General features: G+C 41.2%; 1 protein-coding gene and 1 long non-coding RNA gene across 2 annotated transcripts in view; both read right to left on the bottom strand.

Moving 5' to 3' along the window:
• LOC148335135 (uncharacterized) overlaps positions 1-18062 on the bottom strand; it is a 67945-nt gene that overhangs the window by 28812 nt on the left and 21071 nt on the right. The window lies entirely within an intron of this gene.
• foxb1a (forkhead box B1a) lies at positions 11971-14056 on the bottom strand. The gene has a single exon (XM_088298727.1). It carries the CDS (start codon positions 13790-13792, stop codon positions 12848-12850), a length of 945 nt encoding a protein of 314 aa, XP_088154853.1. The 5' UTR covers positions 13793-14056; the 3' UTR covers positions 11971-12847.

Raw genomic sequence — 18062 nt, 5'->3', positions numbered from 1 at the left:
AAGCGAGAAATCCAAATATACAAGACCGCAAAGAAAAGTGGCAAAGGCAAAGGGAGGCGCAAAGGAGAAGACATGTATTGTATATGAAACTTATACACAAACAGCATTTCCAAAGACTGAATTACCCAAACTCTTGTTATAATTCAGATTATCATTTGAGTCTGTAGGTTATAACTGAGTTTTGTTTGCTTGATACACGAGCAGGATTACACCAAAAAAATCAGAATGTCTGCTAGGATCTGCAAAAAGAATCAAAGCTTGTGTAACATGCACACTGAGCCAGTACTTGGGAACGTAACTGGGAAGACACCCTTCACACGCCTACTCTTTTCAAATAGTTTCCAAAGGCATAGTTCATATCCGCAATATGAATAAAATAATGTCATTGCAGCATCTTTGCTTATCAAAACAGTGCTGGAGTAAACAAAACTCATTAAATGAAAACCAGTTGGGTATTTATAATTAGCTCATTTACTGCCATTGACGGCTAAAGACGTCAAAGATCCACTTTTTGTTTTTTTACTCGGCTGGTAGTGAATGATTTAAGTGGAATTTGTCATCAGTATTTCTAATTGTTCTTAAACCAACAAAAAATATATATTTTTCACTTCTATCTGAATACCGTCAATAGAATTTTTTTGTAGGATATCCGAAATAGCAAACTATTTGATAGCTTTAGCACTAATACCAACGTTACAATTAATCATTGTTCAAAAATAACACGGCAAATTCACGTGAAGAAAAATGCTATAAAATGAAGTAAACACATTTCAAGAGCCTTGTCATCGTCCATGCAACTTACAATAAGACCTGCAAGTTTCATTCTTCTGACCCATTTGGATGATGGATGGCTGATTATGATGATGATAGAGATATTGATCGGTGCTCTCCAGAGCAATGATATGTAAAAGAGTGCAGTAGTAAGTCCCTCTGTTGGACACATAAATATACACTATGATTTGAAAAAAAAAAAAAAAAACATTAAGCACCAACATTGCTGCCGTTCACCATTCTTGTTTTGACCATGACATACTCATGCAGACACCATGGCGTACCCTAAAATTCAACAGTTGAAGCCTCACATTCAGAGAGCTAAAGAGTTACATTGCAAACACCATCAGAAAGCCTCGGAAAGAAATGGGCAGGCAGGGGGAGCTTCAAATCCCCTCTCAACCCTAAGTGGGTGGTCCTCTTTTTTTTTTACTGTGGGTAACCGTGCAGTCGCCAAGCATTCGCATGGAGGTTTTGGAGGAGGACTGGCTCTCCAGACGCAACATTCAGCATCCCAGAGGCCATACATCCACACAGAATGAGATTCATGCTACACTGACTTTATTTAAGCCAGCAGTCCTGGCAGTGGCAGCGCTAAATGACAGCCAGTCCTGGGCTCCCTTTCTCTGGATTAAAGGATGATTCAGGAGAGCTCGACAGAAAAGGCCGAAGAAAGAACTCATTCAGGGAGAAAGAAGTTTATCTGAAAAAGTAACTGAGACTCGCCAAAGTGTTTTGAACACAGTGTGAACATGTGCATTGATAGAGAAAGACTCCATCGCCACCCCCTTGCACCCCTTTAGTTCGCAAAGCTTTTACACAACCTTTCCCAATTTAAGAGGTTTCACATATTTAGAAAAAAAATTGCGGTCACTACGCGGTGTATTTAATCATTTCAATTGAACTATTTTAAAAAAACATGATTTTTTTGTGCTCATTTAACAAAAATGGTCGCAATGGTCAGAACACACAAATAATTGTACGTATATAGCTATGTTTATCTTTGAAATGACAACAATGACAAGCATGCGCTACATTTGAAAAGTGAGGCGTCATTAGTGTCATAGCCTCTATTTGAGCAAGCACCCAGGCCCTGGGAATGCAAATTCCGCCTCCGAGCCAAGCACGGGAACTGTTTAAGTTGGCCCCACATGTCATACATTTCAATGATTTCAAAGAGAGCCCAATTAAAAGCTACAAACATGCCTTTGGAATGCGAACTAACACAATTAAAAGTGTTTCGTGAGTGTATTAGAGGAATAAGTTGTGAATTAGCACTTTGAATACACAAGGCTGTGCTCACTGGCGAAGCCTTTCACTCGTTTAAGAAGTGGAGGCAATAGAAAGCTTTTTGAAGTCAGCCAGTCCTCTTTCTTTCTCCAAAAGCAAAAGAAGATTGAGTCGGCCTAATCTGCTCCTTGTACATTTGAATGTCCTCTTGCAAAGAGCTCATCCTGGTTGCTTGATAAAGGCCCAGGTGCAAAGACAGTGGCCATGCCTAACTTTGTCTCTGTGGGGGCTGTAAATCATGTGCGGGGCGGGGTTGAAGCGCAGCCTTTGAAGATACAAGCCTGCTTTCCCTGCTGATTTGTGGCCACGGGGGCAAGCCCCTTCCAGCGCGGCTCGTCAACCAGAGAGGGAGTAGCGGGAGGTGGCCTCATAACTCGCCGATATGCTGGAGGACCCTCCATCACGCCGCACAACACACACTCCACGCAAAGAGGAGCGGGACTCCTGACTGTCTGGGGTCAAGTGGGAGAAAAACTTGTTGACATGGCTTCCATTTGGACACAGTGGAAATGTCAATAAAGTTGTTTAAATGGCTCTCGTGGGGGAGAGATATTCAGCTTGCAAATACGGTGTTTAAGATTCGAGTGAAAATGTGTAAATAGAGCAAAAAATGATTTCCGATGATGATACGATACAATATTGAGTGCCTGAACCTCTACTAAATTCACCACGTACAAGATTACTAATGACGAGTTTTCATTTGTTTAAAATATTTATCCAACAATACGTTTGTTAGTATGGTCGTAATTTGGAGGGGTGCAGAAAGGTGTTTTTAATATTTAGGACAAAATGTCTATGAATATACTGTGTGTTATAGTATGCAATTCAACAAAAGGTACAAAAAAAAAAGAAAAACATTGCAAACCCTATAACTACTAACTACTCCAATAATGTTAACGATGAGACTTTACACAGATTGGCTGGATCGGAGCGGCAAATATTTGCATTTATGCAAAATCAGTGATCTATCGGAAAGTCATCATTTGCGGATCAGATCCGCAAAATAAGACATTACAGCAATTGAGGGTTTTTGGGGGGGTGGGGGGTGAATGATTTTGGGGGTTAGGGGAATTGCTGCCAAATCCTGAATGTGTAAAATGTATTAATTAACATTTAATAAAAAGATGAATTTTTGAAGCAGGCTTTGTATTGAATCTAGGGGTGCAGCAATTGATCAATTAATCAACAACAAATCGTTTATCAACAACGATTTATTTTTTTTTGTTGAGAAATTAACTTCAATAACACAAATTCTTGGAATGACAGCACATTAACAATAAATAATCTCAGGCTTCCATAAAAACAATCAACAAATCAATCCATTATTAAAATAAGCAGCCTGAATTGGATCGTATTGGATTGTATTCGCTTGAATAATCTATTTGCTCCTATAGTGAGATAAATCTAAAAAAAAAAAAAAAAAAAAAGCATCCAATTTAAATAAGATTAAGTGACAACAACCAAAGGTCCAAACTCTTCCTTTTCAATTGCTTTCTACGGTGCAATCGAACGACGTCTAAGAAAGGAAATTAGGCAACCGTTGCGCGCTCCTTTTGACAAACAGCGTCATTAAAGGTTGGCCAACGCTGGTCTGAAGCAATGCCCTGTAAAGCGCAGAGTGACACGCAAGCCAGCATACCCCTTGTTTGTCATTTAGATCCTTATTTACACTTGTTGTCAGCGACATGCTGGAAGCACAGCAGTGGCTTCCTCCATGGGCCGGATAACAATGAGCTTACGGGAGCAGCCCAACGAGGCATTTAGCCTGCGCCCTGCCCCGTCTTGAGGAGAGCGAGAAGAGGAGGTGAACTGCCACGTGAATCACACCGAAGGCGATTTGATTTCAGGCCCGAAACGCTCAAGTTGTTGTTGAGTAGCTGCAAAAAAAAAAGCTTAAAGCTTTATGTTTTCCACTTTGCAGGTCACAATCAGAGTAGGTTGGGTGCACCAAATTGAGATGATTCTTTAAGTTCTGCTTATGGCTCTTACATTGCATTTCATCATCCTGTACTCACAAATTTAATGACCCCAAAAAGTGTAGAAAGGAGTGACTGCTTTTTTTCAATGGCGCATCACGAAAACAGCCATACGGTTACAGCTAATTCAAAAGTTTGAACTTTATAAAATCAGGACTTCTTTTGCTGAGATTTTAGTGATAGTTATTTTTTGTTTTTGAAGAAGCAAACACTGTACTTTGAAAAATGCCAATATATTTCATCATTTCCAAAGAAACCTAATTCCCAAGTAGGTTCTCGACTCACATCCCCACCGCAATAGAGATTAGCAACAAGTACATTGTAACATGGAGGTGCACAAAAATAACAGTTTAAGTTCTGTGTTATCTGAATCCTGTGTGGGTGTATGCACCCATTGTACCTTTTTTTTCCTGTGTGTCTGGTGACTTCCTGAGAAGACAAGCAGCATGTACGGAGGAATCAGCAGCTGCATACGACGTGCCTCTGATCCGGGCAGCTATTGACTTCCTGAGATTTGAATTAATTACTTGCTTCACAAGAGAAACTGGATTGCTGAGGGAACCCCCTAAGAAGTCCACTCATTCTTAGGAAACTGCCCCATGGACTTGCAGATGGTTGCACTGAGATGTGCTTTCCCATAGAGAACAATTACACCGGGGATTGTGGCACTGGCATAAACCTGGAGCACACAGTCTCCATTCTGAACATCTCAAAACAGCCATAGGGGAGGTTTGTGACTTAACATAAATTAGACCACCAGGGAACGGGCCAATCTGAAGTGGCGGAAGGGAGATATTGCAGATAAATGCACTGTGCTCACATCTTCTGAATAGAGACTTACAGTGGAATCACCTATTGATTTGAACTACCAGCTGGTTAAAAGGGAAGTCAATCCCCAAATTTTCTTTCCAAGAATATGTTTTATGCAGGCCCACCAGTTGATTAATATTGCGTTTGTGCAATATGAGTAAAGTGGTAAAATCCATCCGTTTATAGTCACTTCTGTCGACGGAAAATGACATCACAGTTGCCCTGGAGTTATCCAATGGCCAATCGGTGACTCCGATTCAGAAAACACAGCCATGATTGGTCATCACCTGAGGCCTGAGCAACTGTGATGTCATTTTCAGTCGACAGAGTTGACAAAATGGCCACCCCCTGATATGGATTTTGCTTCTTAACTCATATTCCATAAATGCAATATGTATATCATAATGCCATGTTTCAACTAGTGAAGGCGCATGGAAAGTTTTGTTGCAAATAATTTTTGGGGCTGACTTCCCCTTTCATGTAAACTGTCCCTGTCTGATAAAAAGATGTAGCATCACTTTGTGGCAGTTTTGTCCATGTTCTTTTTGCATGTACTGTTAAGACATGTGTAATACATCTTTTATAAAACCATGTTTTTAACAAGCACCCTCATGTACTGCAAGACGTGTCCTTCAAATAAGTACGTCGACTTCACGGCACACTGAAAAGAAGAATTAATTGAGGAAAAACATGACAAGACCCACAGCACATAAAAGCCAAGAGCCAATCATCATTACTTTGCTTTAGTAAATCAAAGAATGACAACTTTGGATAATCAAACTAATTTGAGCAGATGATTGAGAAAAAAGGTGTAAGAGTGTGATTTATTCAGAAAAAATTCAGGAGCCTAAATAGGCTGTGCTACTTATTGTTACATGCTGAGGGAATCATAAATTACTTCCACGTATCAGTTTACCATAGTAATCCATTATTATATTGACACACAGAATGTCCCCACTCAGTCAAGGATATTTCGGACAAGACTGCATAAACATTCCAAAACATTAAACGCACGATATACTGCAATGGCTCTTGTATTGTAATACATTTCTCTGATAATATACCTTGCTAGTGTTTTTAAATACAACTTTATTGCAAGATTGGGATTATTTCTCCTGAAATGTGAGGTGAATGGTTGTTAACAGACAGCATAACGATGCTGCAAAATAATTAATTAGTCACAAGTTTTGTTTTTTTGTAAAAAAAAACAAAAAAAAACTGCGTTACACGAACATTTTCTAAATGCAAAAAACAGAATTGAATGTTTAGTGTAGGCATGTGCAAATATGTCACATGCATAAACAAAAACGGTGTACATTTTTACAGAATTGTAAATGCTAAACGGGAAATCGCAGACTGCATGCCCGCAATGTAAATGATAGCGTTGTCACCCAAAGTGCATTGAAACAATTTGCCAACATTATTGTCTCTACTAGAAACGTTTCTGTTTTTCAATGTTGCCGTTATGAAAACGTAGCCAGTTCTTGGTAAGACTTCTGCGAGAACGAAAGCCACAACGAGAGTCATTAATGAAGTGTAGAAACAATTACAGTTGAGACTCGGCAGGCCTTGTGTAGCCTGAAAGGGATTAAGTCGCCGTGGCGTTTGTATTGCACTTGCTTACAATTGGCCCGGGTCTCGTGTTGGGTCTTGTCAGTGCCAGAAGCCCTGGTTCCTCCTTGTGAAGAGCACACTTGAGCTGTGATGAAGGATCCAGGAACGCAGAGTTTACCGGTGGCTGCTAATTAACCCCGCATTGTGCTCAATAACAAAGAGACAAAGGAACAAAGTGGAATTTCAATGCAGGAGATAATCACAATCACAATGAGCGCAGCGCTTGGATCATGCACTTAATAGGGATTTTCACACCAGCCATGACAACATGAGATTGGATCAAAGACAGATGAAGTTGAATTAACAAAACAATGCAGCCTTGTTATGCAATAACAAACAGCCACCTGGGCCGCCTCCCAATGACGGCTTCCAAGTGTATAGCGTGAAGAGGCAAGAGAAACTTTGACAAGATGTTATCAGACAGAAGGCAAAGGAGCTGGAATCCCTTCTCGCACACAAAAGAGGAAATGGACTCTGATCTGGGCTGATTATAGCGGCCTCATCTTCTGCCCCACTGGCTGAATGGCAATTACCGCCAACTTCCTCTCCAGCATTGCGCCCGCCCGCCCAGCCGGCCCCTCTGAGGACGCCCTGACCCAGTGAGTTACCCAGAGGGCTGAAACAGGAGCTGTCAAATCTCGCACCTCGTTGCTCCAGCTGCTGCCCCACGGGGCTATCGCTGCGTAACGCCCGCTAATCATCTCCTACGCATCTCGGCAAGTAACTGGCCCCGAGTGGATGAAGGCCCCTTCTCACCTCTGCTACTCGGCACACCTTTGAAGTCCTGGAGCAAGTGTTAGTTTACGGCAGGAGAGGCTACGATAAGATCCGAAGGAGTGGAGAAGAATTAGCGTCTTGTCACATGTTTGAAAGGGGAAACAGCGGGCTGATAAAATCCACAGAATCTGTTACAGTTGTAACACGTCACAGCTAAAGCACTTGAGAAGGAAAAACACCGTTGTGGCAAATCTGTTGAGTACCTTCATTAACGCCGCTTGTTTGTCTCGACTGGCTTCCCGCACTCAGGTTGTGCACAAACAAGCATTTGGTCAGACTGCAGTGCCAACAGCAAGCACGCCCTTCACAACCTCGCAGTGCGTTCTGATTACCGTGCTTCGATGTCGTTCACAGCGCTAAACAATGAAACTGCGGAGGACTTGTGAGAGACACGTCAGATGTAATAGCTGCAGGTTGTCAAGGCTGGAACCTGAGGTTTGATGGATGCCGTTCCGTTGGTTCTGTCTCACCTTGTCTCGACCCGCCCGACGCGCAGACGAGCCAATAAGAGGAGGCGTAAAGAAAATCTGCACATGAACTCAAAACGGTATCACGGGCGGGGGAGTGCGGCTGGCCCTGTGAACTCGTCATATATCACTCAAGTGAAATTGGCAAACGTTGACCCCAGTTTTCTAAATGCCAATGTTTTGACTCTACAAAAAGCACGGGGAACGCAAAGAATTTTGATGAAAATGTAATACATAAATATAATATCGGGATATTCAATACCGATTTTCATTCAAACCAATACGAGTACAAATATTCACTCCCTGAGTACTCACGATAACGGATACTGATACCGCTTGTCTTTCACGTATATGAAATTTGATTTAACACAATGACAAAATATTGTGAAGTAAACCTTTCCTTCTGACGCAGATGATGATTTGCCGACTGCCACAGTATAGCACCAACTACTGCCAAGGAGGATTTACTCAATGTCCGATTTTCTTTGCCTTGAGTATACGTGGCTGATGTCGGCAACCTCCATGAGTACCCAATACCTAAAAATAAGGCCTGTCTCCATACCGATCAATACATGCCCATCGCTATTAATATTTGAAGGAAATTTAGATAAAGTTTAAATTGTCAAGATAAGATGAGCTAAGTGGAAAAATAAAGTGATGTTAACTGAAGGTGACAATGCAAAAAAATATTATAAATTACACACATTGCAGAAACCTTTGATTCAGATTATCTCCACCCTTGCCGGAGATTTTCCAAAATTAACGTTTTCAGTTCCCTAAAGCCCAACAATTATAGAATAACATGGTTTTAGGAGGGAGTATTTCACATCATTTGTGTGAAAATGATTCATGTAAAAAAATGAAATGCTGGATTAGAAACGACGAAAATTTATCCCATCGGCTTTCATCCCATTATTCATCATCCTTTATACGTGAAAGATGTGCTCCAAAAAAATGGTTTCCAATAATTACCTCGGCTCAAATGTTTAATGATTTTTGAAAAACACTGTAAAGTTGGCAACACTATCAAAATTGCAGACACATTCCATTTTTGGCACATCTTCAGATGTGATAAAAATACACACAATTGGAAGGCGATCCAAATTAAGCGGTGATCTGTTTTCTGCACACAAGAAAATAAATGGAGAGTGGAATCGCCACCATTTTAGGGAGGCGTGCTCCACATCATTGTGGAGCACGCCAAACACAGTGAGAAAATAGCACTTAACTTTATGTAAAGATTCCAATCTACAATCTCCAAAGACCATGCCAGGAGTAATCATGTAGAAATAATGAGAAGTCAGATTCTCTTATGATGTCCACTGTCTGCTGCTGCTGCCGTGGAGTTTTGCCACCCCGCTGACATAATTTGTTTCACAGTCACCAGCCAGCAGCATGAATCAGATGTTGACACTCTAATTTCATGCACACACGGGTGTTTGGCTGAGCCAGCCCACGAAAGCTTTCCCAGCCTCTCCTCCGAGCTAGCCACTTCACCTGCCCTTTGCCCTCCCTCACTGCCATGTAATGTATTTAGTCGGGGAACACTGACGATGAAACCAAGTGATGATGACAGATCCTTCTCAGGACATAATTATGTTGTCAAATAAAATAAAAAGCTGACATGCAGGAAAAATCCGTGCGCATTCTGCAGAATATCATCAAGCAAGCACACAGTCAAGGTGGTTGTTCCATTCCATCATAAGGAGCATAAACCACTAAATCTGTTTACAATACTGCACAGCTCCAAGGGAAAATATTTGGTTAACTTTGTTGTTAAAAAGAAAAGAAAAAAAAAGCTTGCAAGAAATTAAAACAGCCAGCAGGCATGTTTGAAAATGTCAAAGTCCTGCCCAAACTTGACACATTTGCAGAGGATAATAGATGTGAGTTCGGTGTCCACCGGTGATTAGTTTCGCTTTTTTTCCTTAAAAGTCAGCACTGACAGCCTACTGTGGGAAACAGGGCGAGCTATACCTGCCGCTCTTGGTGGATGTCCTCATTCTGTCAGCATCAAGCGTAAACTGTTTTTCAACTCCAGTGACCGGCAGGTAAACACCCACACACACACATACATATATATATATATATATATATATATATATATATATATATATATATATATATAGTATGTTGAGGGGCAGTTGGAGGGAGGGGAAGGGAGAAAACGTAATCCCCAGTATGTCCCCCATCTGACAGTTTTACTTATGGTGTGAGCATAAATCCACAAGATAAACCCATAAACAAATAAGTTGTTTGCGAGAGCCAGACAACGGGCAGGTTTTACGAAACACTCACATCCTCTTGACAAATAGCCAAACAATAAACACATAGTAAATAACAACAGCCCCGTCTGTATCAGTTCCCCCGTACTTGAGGTTAAGTTGAGTTTATTGCTGAGGCCACCGCCCGTATGCATTAAGCAAATCATAAATTATACATGCTAATTACCTTGGGCCTCCACTTTAATGAATTATTTTAATTAAACGACAACGCTGGGGTTTTGCATGCGGTCTATATTTCATCCCACGCTGGAGATGACCTTCGTCGTTGTCTAAGTGGAACATAGTGGAGCAACAAGGACAACAACACTAGCGGGGGAATTATCAAATTAAAAGTTGCACCAGGAGTTTATTTTTGCTTTTTTCACCGAATTGATGACATGAGAAAAGGGAAATAGGTCAAAGCTTCCCGGATGTGCATATTTATTAATTTTGATTGAACCAGATTTTTTTTCTTCCCAATATTCATCTCTGAGTGATGATTTGGTCATATTATGATTTGGGAATTCTTTTTTTTTTATGATTTGGGAATTCTTTTTTTTTTCCTCAAATGACGAAACTGTTCAATTGCACCCTCCAACTTATCCCAATATATATATATATATATATATGTATATATACATATAAAGTACATTTTGTAGGGTACGCTTTACTCTAAACAAAAACTATAATTGGTACCAGTAAAGTGAGTAAAATATGAGCGTAAAATAATCAGCGTAAAATTTATTCTGAGAATTTTACGCTGAATATTTTACACTCAAATTTTAGTTTTGTTTACTGGGACCAAATGTAGTCTTTTTAGAGCAAAGTGTACTCAACAAAATTTACTGTGTGTGTGTGTGAACAATCACTTTACAATTCACCAGCACATAAAACACACAAAACACGTAACAGCTAAATATTAGAAAGCAAAAAGATGCATTTTCTATTTTGATTCTCCATAATATACACAAACCCTGCTCTGAGTAAAAAAAATAATAATAAAACTAAAAACAAATATTTTTGTCTTATATTTAGATAATGAAGTGACATTGCATTCCAATCGAGGTCTAATAGTTTTGTGATAGTTTAATTATTCAGTCAAAAATAGAATCTTGTAATGCATTGTCCCAGTTTCAACATCAGCAATCAATCAGGACTTAATGTTGTCCACACAACACAAAAGTGAGGAGAAAAAAACTGACACTGTTGTACAAACAGTCCATGGGGGAGGGGTGGATTTAAATTCCAAAAGGGTCTCGCAGCTCGTTTCCTAGTTCCCCAGTCAGCAATGTGTTTGTGAAAAAAATCAGGCTTTTTGTCTTGCTGAAAAAGGCTAAATCTACATTGGTGGCCCAGTTGAAGTTTGCTATTCTTTGCACTTTCAATCCGAGTGAATGAAGCAGAATGAAGTGGCCCGATCGCCTTTATTTGATCTTGTCCATTGCACAAAGTGACGGAATGTATTTGTTTAATGCCCGACGATGAACTGACGATCTCTGAGTTGATTTAAAATAATGCAGAAAAATAAAAATCGAATTCAACAAATACATTTAGTGTATAAATGCAACGCATTCATAAATTGTTGAAGTGCACACAACGTGCAAATGGAGAGAAAATTGTGCGTGCGTCATTACTGCAAAATGTCACTTATTCCATTAGCTTGTGTCAAACGTGGTGCAAATCCGGAGTGCAGATTGCTTGTTGAAATGTTTATTGTTGGACTTTTTTTTTCTTTATTTAGCGCCGCGCATCTTGATGAATGAGCACACTTGTCTGCGCTGTGGCCATGCCATGGCTGCATCGCGCATTCTAATGGAGAGCACAAATCATGTCTGTCTGCTGCTTCGAGGAAAAGTCGCCCACATTTAAATCGGACAGGTTGCGATGCCACTTAAGCACGGAAATAATAGCAATTATTAGGCTGTAATAATAATGGTAATTATGCCGGTATTCTTTTCGATAGGGAGGTCGCTTCAATCCGTGATTAGATTTTTAATTCAATTGAAAATAATATTCGCGTGAATAATAATAACATGAAACATTTTGATTGTTTACTTCACTTTTAATGAGAAAATATTTGGATGACCGTTTTTCCAATTTATTGCAGAAAGTTTGCACACATTTCAAAAGCACGCATGCTTGCAAAACACAAAGAAACGAAAAAAAAACAATAACATGAACATTAACACGTTTTTTTTAGTTTAGAATGCATGCTTCACTTTTAAAAGAAAACGAACAAATTTACAGCAACTGATCCACGTGGTCAACAAAGCCTTTTTTTAAATTAAATGATTCACAGAACACCTTTTTCTGGAAAATATATATCTAAAACGTATAACTAAAAAGTGCATTTTACAACATTTCCGTTTCAGTAATTTGCAATATTCACATCTTGCATTTTTGAGACGTCACATTTAGATTTTTCGATATTGGAATGATTTTCTCTTTTTGTGGGTTCTTTTTTTTCCTTTTCTTTTGTTTTGTTTTATTACAGGGAAATCTAGCCTATTTGGTATATCCTCGCCCATCCATTATTCGAGGAAAGCGTCAGTGTCATTGACGTTACAGTGGCCGCACAGAAAAGTGTGCAAAAGTTTTTCGAGTATAAAACTGAAACTACCCCATATGGGGCCTTACAAAAACTCCCCCTTCAACACGTTAAAGTCAATGTGAACATTTCAAATAATTTATATTTTCTTGAAGAGCCATACTGCGAGATTCTGTGCTGGATTTTTTTTCAGGACACGGCAACACATTCAACATATACACAAGTGAATCAATATGCAACTCGCCTTGAATAGAGTCCGACGTACGACAGTTACATAAACTTTGGGTTCGCTACCAGCAGTTCGTTTTGTCTTAGTTTGGGTCCATTTGGTCAGTGCACGGCCACCGACTGAAGGGTGGCCGGGCTGGTGAGCGTCTCGCTGGGGGTGGCGGGGCTGCTTTGGCTGGTGGCAGTCTGTGGGGAAGTCGGGCTCAGGGACTGAGGAGAGTTGGACAGGAAGGCGGGCAGGTGATGCGGGAGCGCCGAGAAGCCGGCCATGGAGGTCGGCGTGGGCTTGATGGGCACCGGGATGGCCGGTAGAGTCTGCGCCCCGTGACATAGCGACTTGATGGGCACGCCGTAAGCGCTGTAGTCGCTCGGCGCCATGGAGATGGGCGCCGCCGTGTCCATCACGCCGCTGTTGTACATGTGCGGCCAAGCCGTGGTGAGCTGGTTGTGCAGCGGGTAGCCGGCGGACATGGACTGCATGGTGGAGAAGGCCAAGCTCCCGGGGACCTTGTACTCTCGGGCGATGATGTTCTCGATGGCGAACGGGTGCTTGAAGGTGGATGTCTGGGACACCCCCAGGTTGTAGGTGGACATCTGGGGCAGGTGCGTGCCGGTGGCCGCCTGCAGGGCGCTCAGCCGCAGCTTGGCCTGCTGCTGGAGGTAGTGGGCGGCGTCCGACTGCTTGCTGGGGGCTAAGTGGTCGGAAGCGCCGAGCACCTTGAAGCGTTTGCGGCGTCTTAGGAAGCTGCCGTTTTCGAACATGTCCCCGCAGCTGGGGTGCAGCGCCCAGAAGCTGCCTTTGCCCGGCTGGTCGGGGCGCCGGGGGATTTTGATGAAGCAGTCGTTGAAGGACAAGTTGTGCCTCAGCGAGTTCTGCCACCGCTGCGTGTTTTCTCGGTAGTAAGGGAACCGATCCATGATGAACTTGTAGATTTCACTCAGGGGGAGCATCTTCTCCGGGCAGCTTTGGATTGCCATGGCCGTCAGAGAGATGTACGAATACGGAGGCTTCTGGTCGCTGTACGTGTTTCTCCCCGGACGAGGCATCCTCGCGATAGTTTTCAACCCCCCCAAAAAACACACGCAAAGAAACAAGTAGTCACCCTTAATTCCTCGGTGCGAGTTTCTTCATGCAGGACTTGTTTTCCCAACCTGTGCGTCGACAGAAAGAGGGGCGGCTTGCTTGGACGACTTTTCTCAGCAGGTCCCGCTAGAGGAGCACACAAGACTTCATCGGGCCGTCCCGGACTAAGTGGATGATGCCTCCATGGCCCTCCTCGAACCATCTGATAGTTTTATGTAGTGACATGAGCAGAAAAGCCCCCCGCCGAGGCGCTTCCATTAATGTGCCACCTCTTTGCTATCACATGACAATTGCCATGGGAGGAGGAGGTGGAGAGGGAGGAGGCGAGGGAGGAGGAGGAGGAGGGAGCGAGGAAAGCATAATCTGGTTTCATTTACACCTATTTACATGGACACCTTGGGCCAATGGAAATCATTTCCATTTGAAGACAGAAAAAGGGGTGAAAAGGCTCGGCAGCCGGAATTGAACGGCGATGGCACTCAGTGTGTGGAGGTATGCGCTTATGCTTGACACTTGCACACATATTTGACATAACACGGCATCGGAGTTCAAAGTTGAACTTTGTATTTATTTGCAGGGCAAATGCACGCGTATTTTTTTTTAAATACTGTATGCGCAACGGCCTGTGTGTAAAGACAAGTTTACGATATTTGAGACGATATGCATTTTGCGTTTCTACGACAATGTAAAACGTGATTAAATTAATCATTCCATAAATGTATTCTTATATTTTTTTTTTAATAAAACGGATTAATTTATTGTACCATTGTTTACAAAAATTGCACAGTAAACATTTTGGAGGAAGTGGCCGGTATGAAAATATTCCAACACAATGCAAACAATGCTGTTCAAACTCCAACTTCATGAGGCAATCAGCCCTTTTGTGTTTATGGAAAGCAGACTGAAAAGTACTTCAGGAATGCAAATAAACCCTTGAAGATGGTGTGCTGCAAAACTGTATAAAATATCCATAAGTCAATTATATGAATGTGAAAACCAAATGGGAAGCCTATTTTGAACGACTGCTATTCAAGCTTTTTTTGGGGGACCATGCAGGGCCACCTTTCCGCTTGGAGGGTTTGCAATGGCGAGGACCACACACACGCACACGCAGATTTGCTCATAATTTATGCTAATTCCAAAACCTAACCCCTACCGCCCCCACCCTCGCCACCGCCGCCACCCCAATAAATCCACAATGCGCCCCATCACCAGTCTGACGGATTACAGAAAAGAATCGCATTGCGGGGGACATTTTGGACATAAATAGAAAGAACGGAGAAAAAAAGAAAGCAGAAGATGCAATTGGAAGAGCATCCTCTCAGCTCAGGGAACATTTGGGGATAGACAAAATGAAATAAAAAGTTTATTTTAAAAAGGTGAATTAAAATATATTTTAAACTGCGCGTTTTTTTGGTGGTGGTGGTGTGGGGGGGTTCTTCCCCTGCAGAGTGGCTTTTAACACCTGTCAGTTCCTATTAATGTTCAGCCTAAAAGGTTTTGTGCAAAAGGAAGTGCGAATAATAACAACACATCGCCATGGATAAACAACTTTTGACACCCATTCATTGGTGCATTTACCAAAACTATAAAAAGGGGGCTTTTATTGTGTTTAATTCGCGCGCGTTAAAGTCATTCACATCATCTGGAATTTACGCTCATTTTATTCGGCAAATGCTGTAAATGTCACGTGTGCTTTAACGCGCCATTCTTCTTTACGCATATTAGCTTAATTGAAATCATTCATCTTTGTCTATTTTATTTGTTTATGTGCAGTAAAAAAAAAAAAAGGCGCCGTGAACGTTTTTTTTTCCTCGTCATGCACAATGTGTGTGGCTCCAAATTGATGGAATATCAGTCCAGTGCACACACTGAAAATACCACCATGGCCCTGAGTGTGAATGGGCTCTCTTAGCTGCACCCAAACTCCCGAGTTCAAGCAGCAGTAGATCAAGTCTGCACTATGTTTGGTCATTTGTAGAAAAAGCCGAACAAAGGTTGGGATAAGCCAAATTGCATTGCACTTGTGAACCGTGCCTCAGTCTGAAGTATCCTTTAGAAGCACGAGGGGGAAGTACACCCAAGAACAATTTTGTGCGCGTTTTTTTTTTAAAAAGGAAGGAAAACAAAGGGCACTCTCTGCAACATCTTAAAGTAGAGTAGTGAGGCGTGACATTCCCAGGGTGACCAGACACAAAAGCCGAGGTCACGGGGATGAAAAAGAGAATCAAACAGCCACTTTCACACGTCTGCCCTCCTCTGCTGCGCCCCCCTCGAACACAATAGGAAACAAATGTTGTTAAAAGAGGATCGATGCCATTCATCCTAAAGCAGCGAATGATAGCCAAACAATATTGTCACACACTGAGGCCAGTTGAGATATGCTGCCACCCAGAGCCACGCAGGGGTGGGGGAAAAGAAAGAAAAACAACAACAACCTGGTGTATTTAACCGAACCATTAAGGTTCCGTAAACAATCATAAATGCAATAATGTCACTATCTAAATAAAGTTGTATTGTATTGTATAATCCCAATTTGGGGGCAATGCATTATTTGGGACCATTGGAGTTTTTACCCAGTGAACCATGAATTTATTTCCTTTGCAAAATGGGGATTAATTGTGAAATATGTTAAGGGGGGCATTGTGCATGCGCTTTGCTACTAATACTCCATTACTATTTCCGTCCCGTGTTACAGTAAAAAATAAATAGTGTTCAATATAATTATTCTTGTCAGCTGCAAAACTACAATTTAGAATTACAAAATAGATATTTAAAACCTACATGTTTTTCGCAGGAGGTTTTGAAAAGATTTGTCACGGCTTGCGCATTAACCTGAGAGCGAGCACGAGAAAACAATTTCCAAGTTAACCAATAGGTCCGCGCTTCTAATTAAGTCCGCGGTGATTTCAGCCCCCCGGAGATGTTTTACGGTGCAATTAAGGACGCTCTGATGGTAAGGTATGAATATTCAGCAGAATGACAATTAATTAGGAGACGCAGGGCCCTCATAAGGAGCTCCTCAATGCCAAAATGAGCTCATGTGACGGGACGCTCGCACTGCTTAAAGGCCATCCACACCAGCTAAATAGATGCGCCGGCAGAGGAGCTCATCTGGAATAAAGCTACATGATTTAAAAAAAAAATTTTGTTGAATTTTTCCATCTTTTTTCTTCTTATGTGTGATCAAACAGGGCATATCAGAAGTGTTCCTCGTGCCACCCCATTAGTTGTTTTGTGCGCGGTGACATCAGAGGGAGTACCTGGAAAAAGACCTCGGGGCTTTCTGAGCATATGCTCGGATTATGCTTAATGGTCTAATTACATAAATTAGGCATTCATTATACGCTACATCATCTGTAACAGATATCTCAATTGTGCGGAGGCGGGAACGTCTAATTCAATTTGTACTGGTGTGTTTTCATCCAATTCGGTGTTTGGAAAGAATGAGAGAAAAGGTGATTTTCAGTAAACTATATAGCGTGTTTCTTAAAAAAAATATATTATGATTATTACATATATTGTAATATTTTTTTTAAATGATGAACTAGAGAACCGATGATAGAAAAAAAGGCATGCAAATATGAAGGAGTAGCAGTTTCACTATATGGCCATCAGATGGTGACAACCTCGGATGTTTTTTGCACACTGAGTCATTCTATTGCATTTACGTAAACTGAGAAAATTGGTGGGTTGAATTAACAGCATTTTATTGCGTCAAGTGGTTGCACAAAATAGAAAAAAAATCACCTGGATCCAAATATATAGTTTGAAGTAGTTGTATACTCTACTTTAAAATATATTGATGAATTTTATTTCACCAAGTGGTAGCACTAAATAAAATCACCTGCACCGGGATCCAAATACATATTTTTAAGTAGTTTTATCGTCTACTTTCAAAATACATCTGGATCCAGATAATTTCATTTCATGCAAACACTTGACAAAATAAATTTTGAGTAATTTCAACCCAAAAAAAAGAAGCAGTGTAGCCACAATTTATTGTGATAATTATTCTCAGGGTTTTTTTTATTTATTTATTTGTGTTTTTATTATTGTGGCTGAAAATTGGAATTACTGGGAGACACATCAGGTACATTCCATACCAATGCAAACTAAAACCACAATAATAATCATATTGTCATTGACGGCGTTAATAAAAATTGAACACTGTCATCACTGGAAAGTCAGATCTAGATACCTAAATGTGTGTGTGGGTGTGTGTGTGTGTGT

This window comes from Idiotropiscis lumnitzeri, chromosome 6 (genome assembly GCF_059441095.1).
Source record: "Idiotropiscis lumnitzeri isolate Australia: NSW breed Sydney's pygmy pipehorse chromosome 6, RoL_Ilum_1.0, whole genome shotgun sequence".
Taxonomy (NCBI): Eukaryota; Metazoa; Chordata; class Actinopteri; order Syngnathiformes; family Syngnathidae; genus Idiotropiscis; species Idiotropiscis lumnitzeri.
The sequence above is the reverse complement of the archived record's forward strand: the minus strand, read 5'-3'. Positions and strand labels throughout refer to the sequence as shown.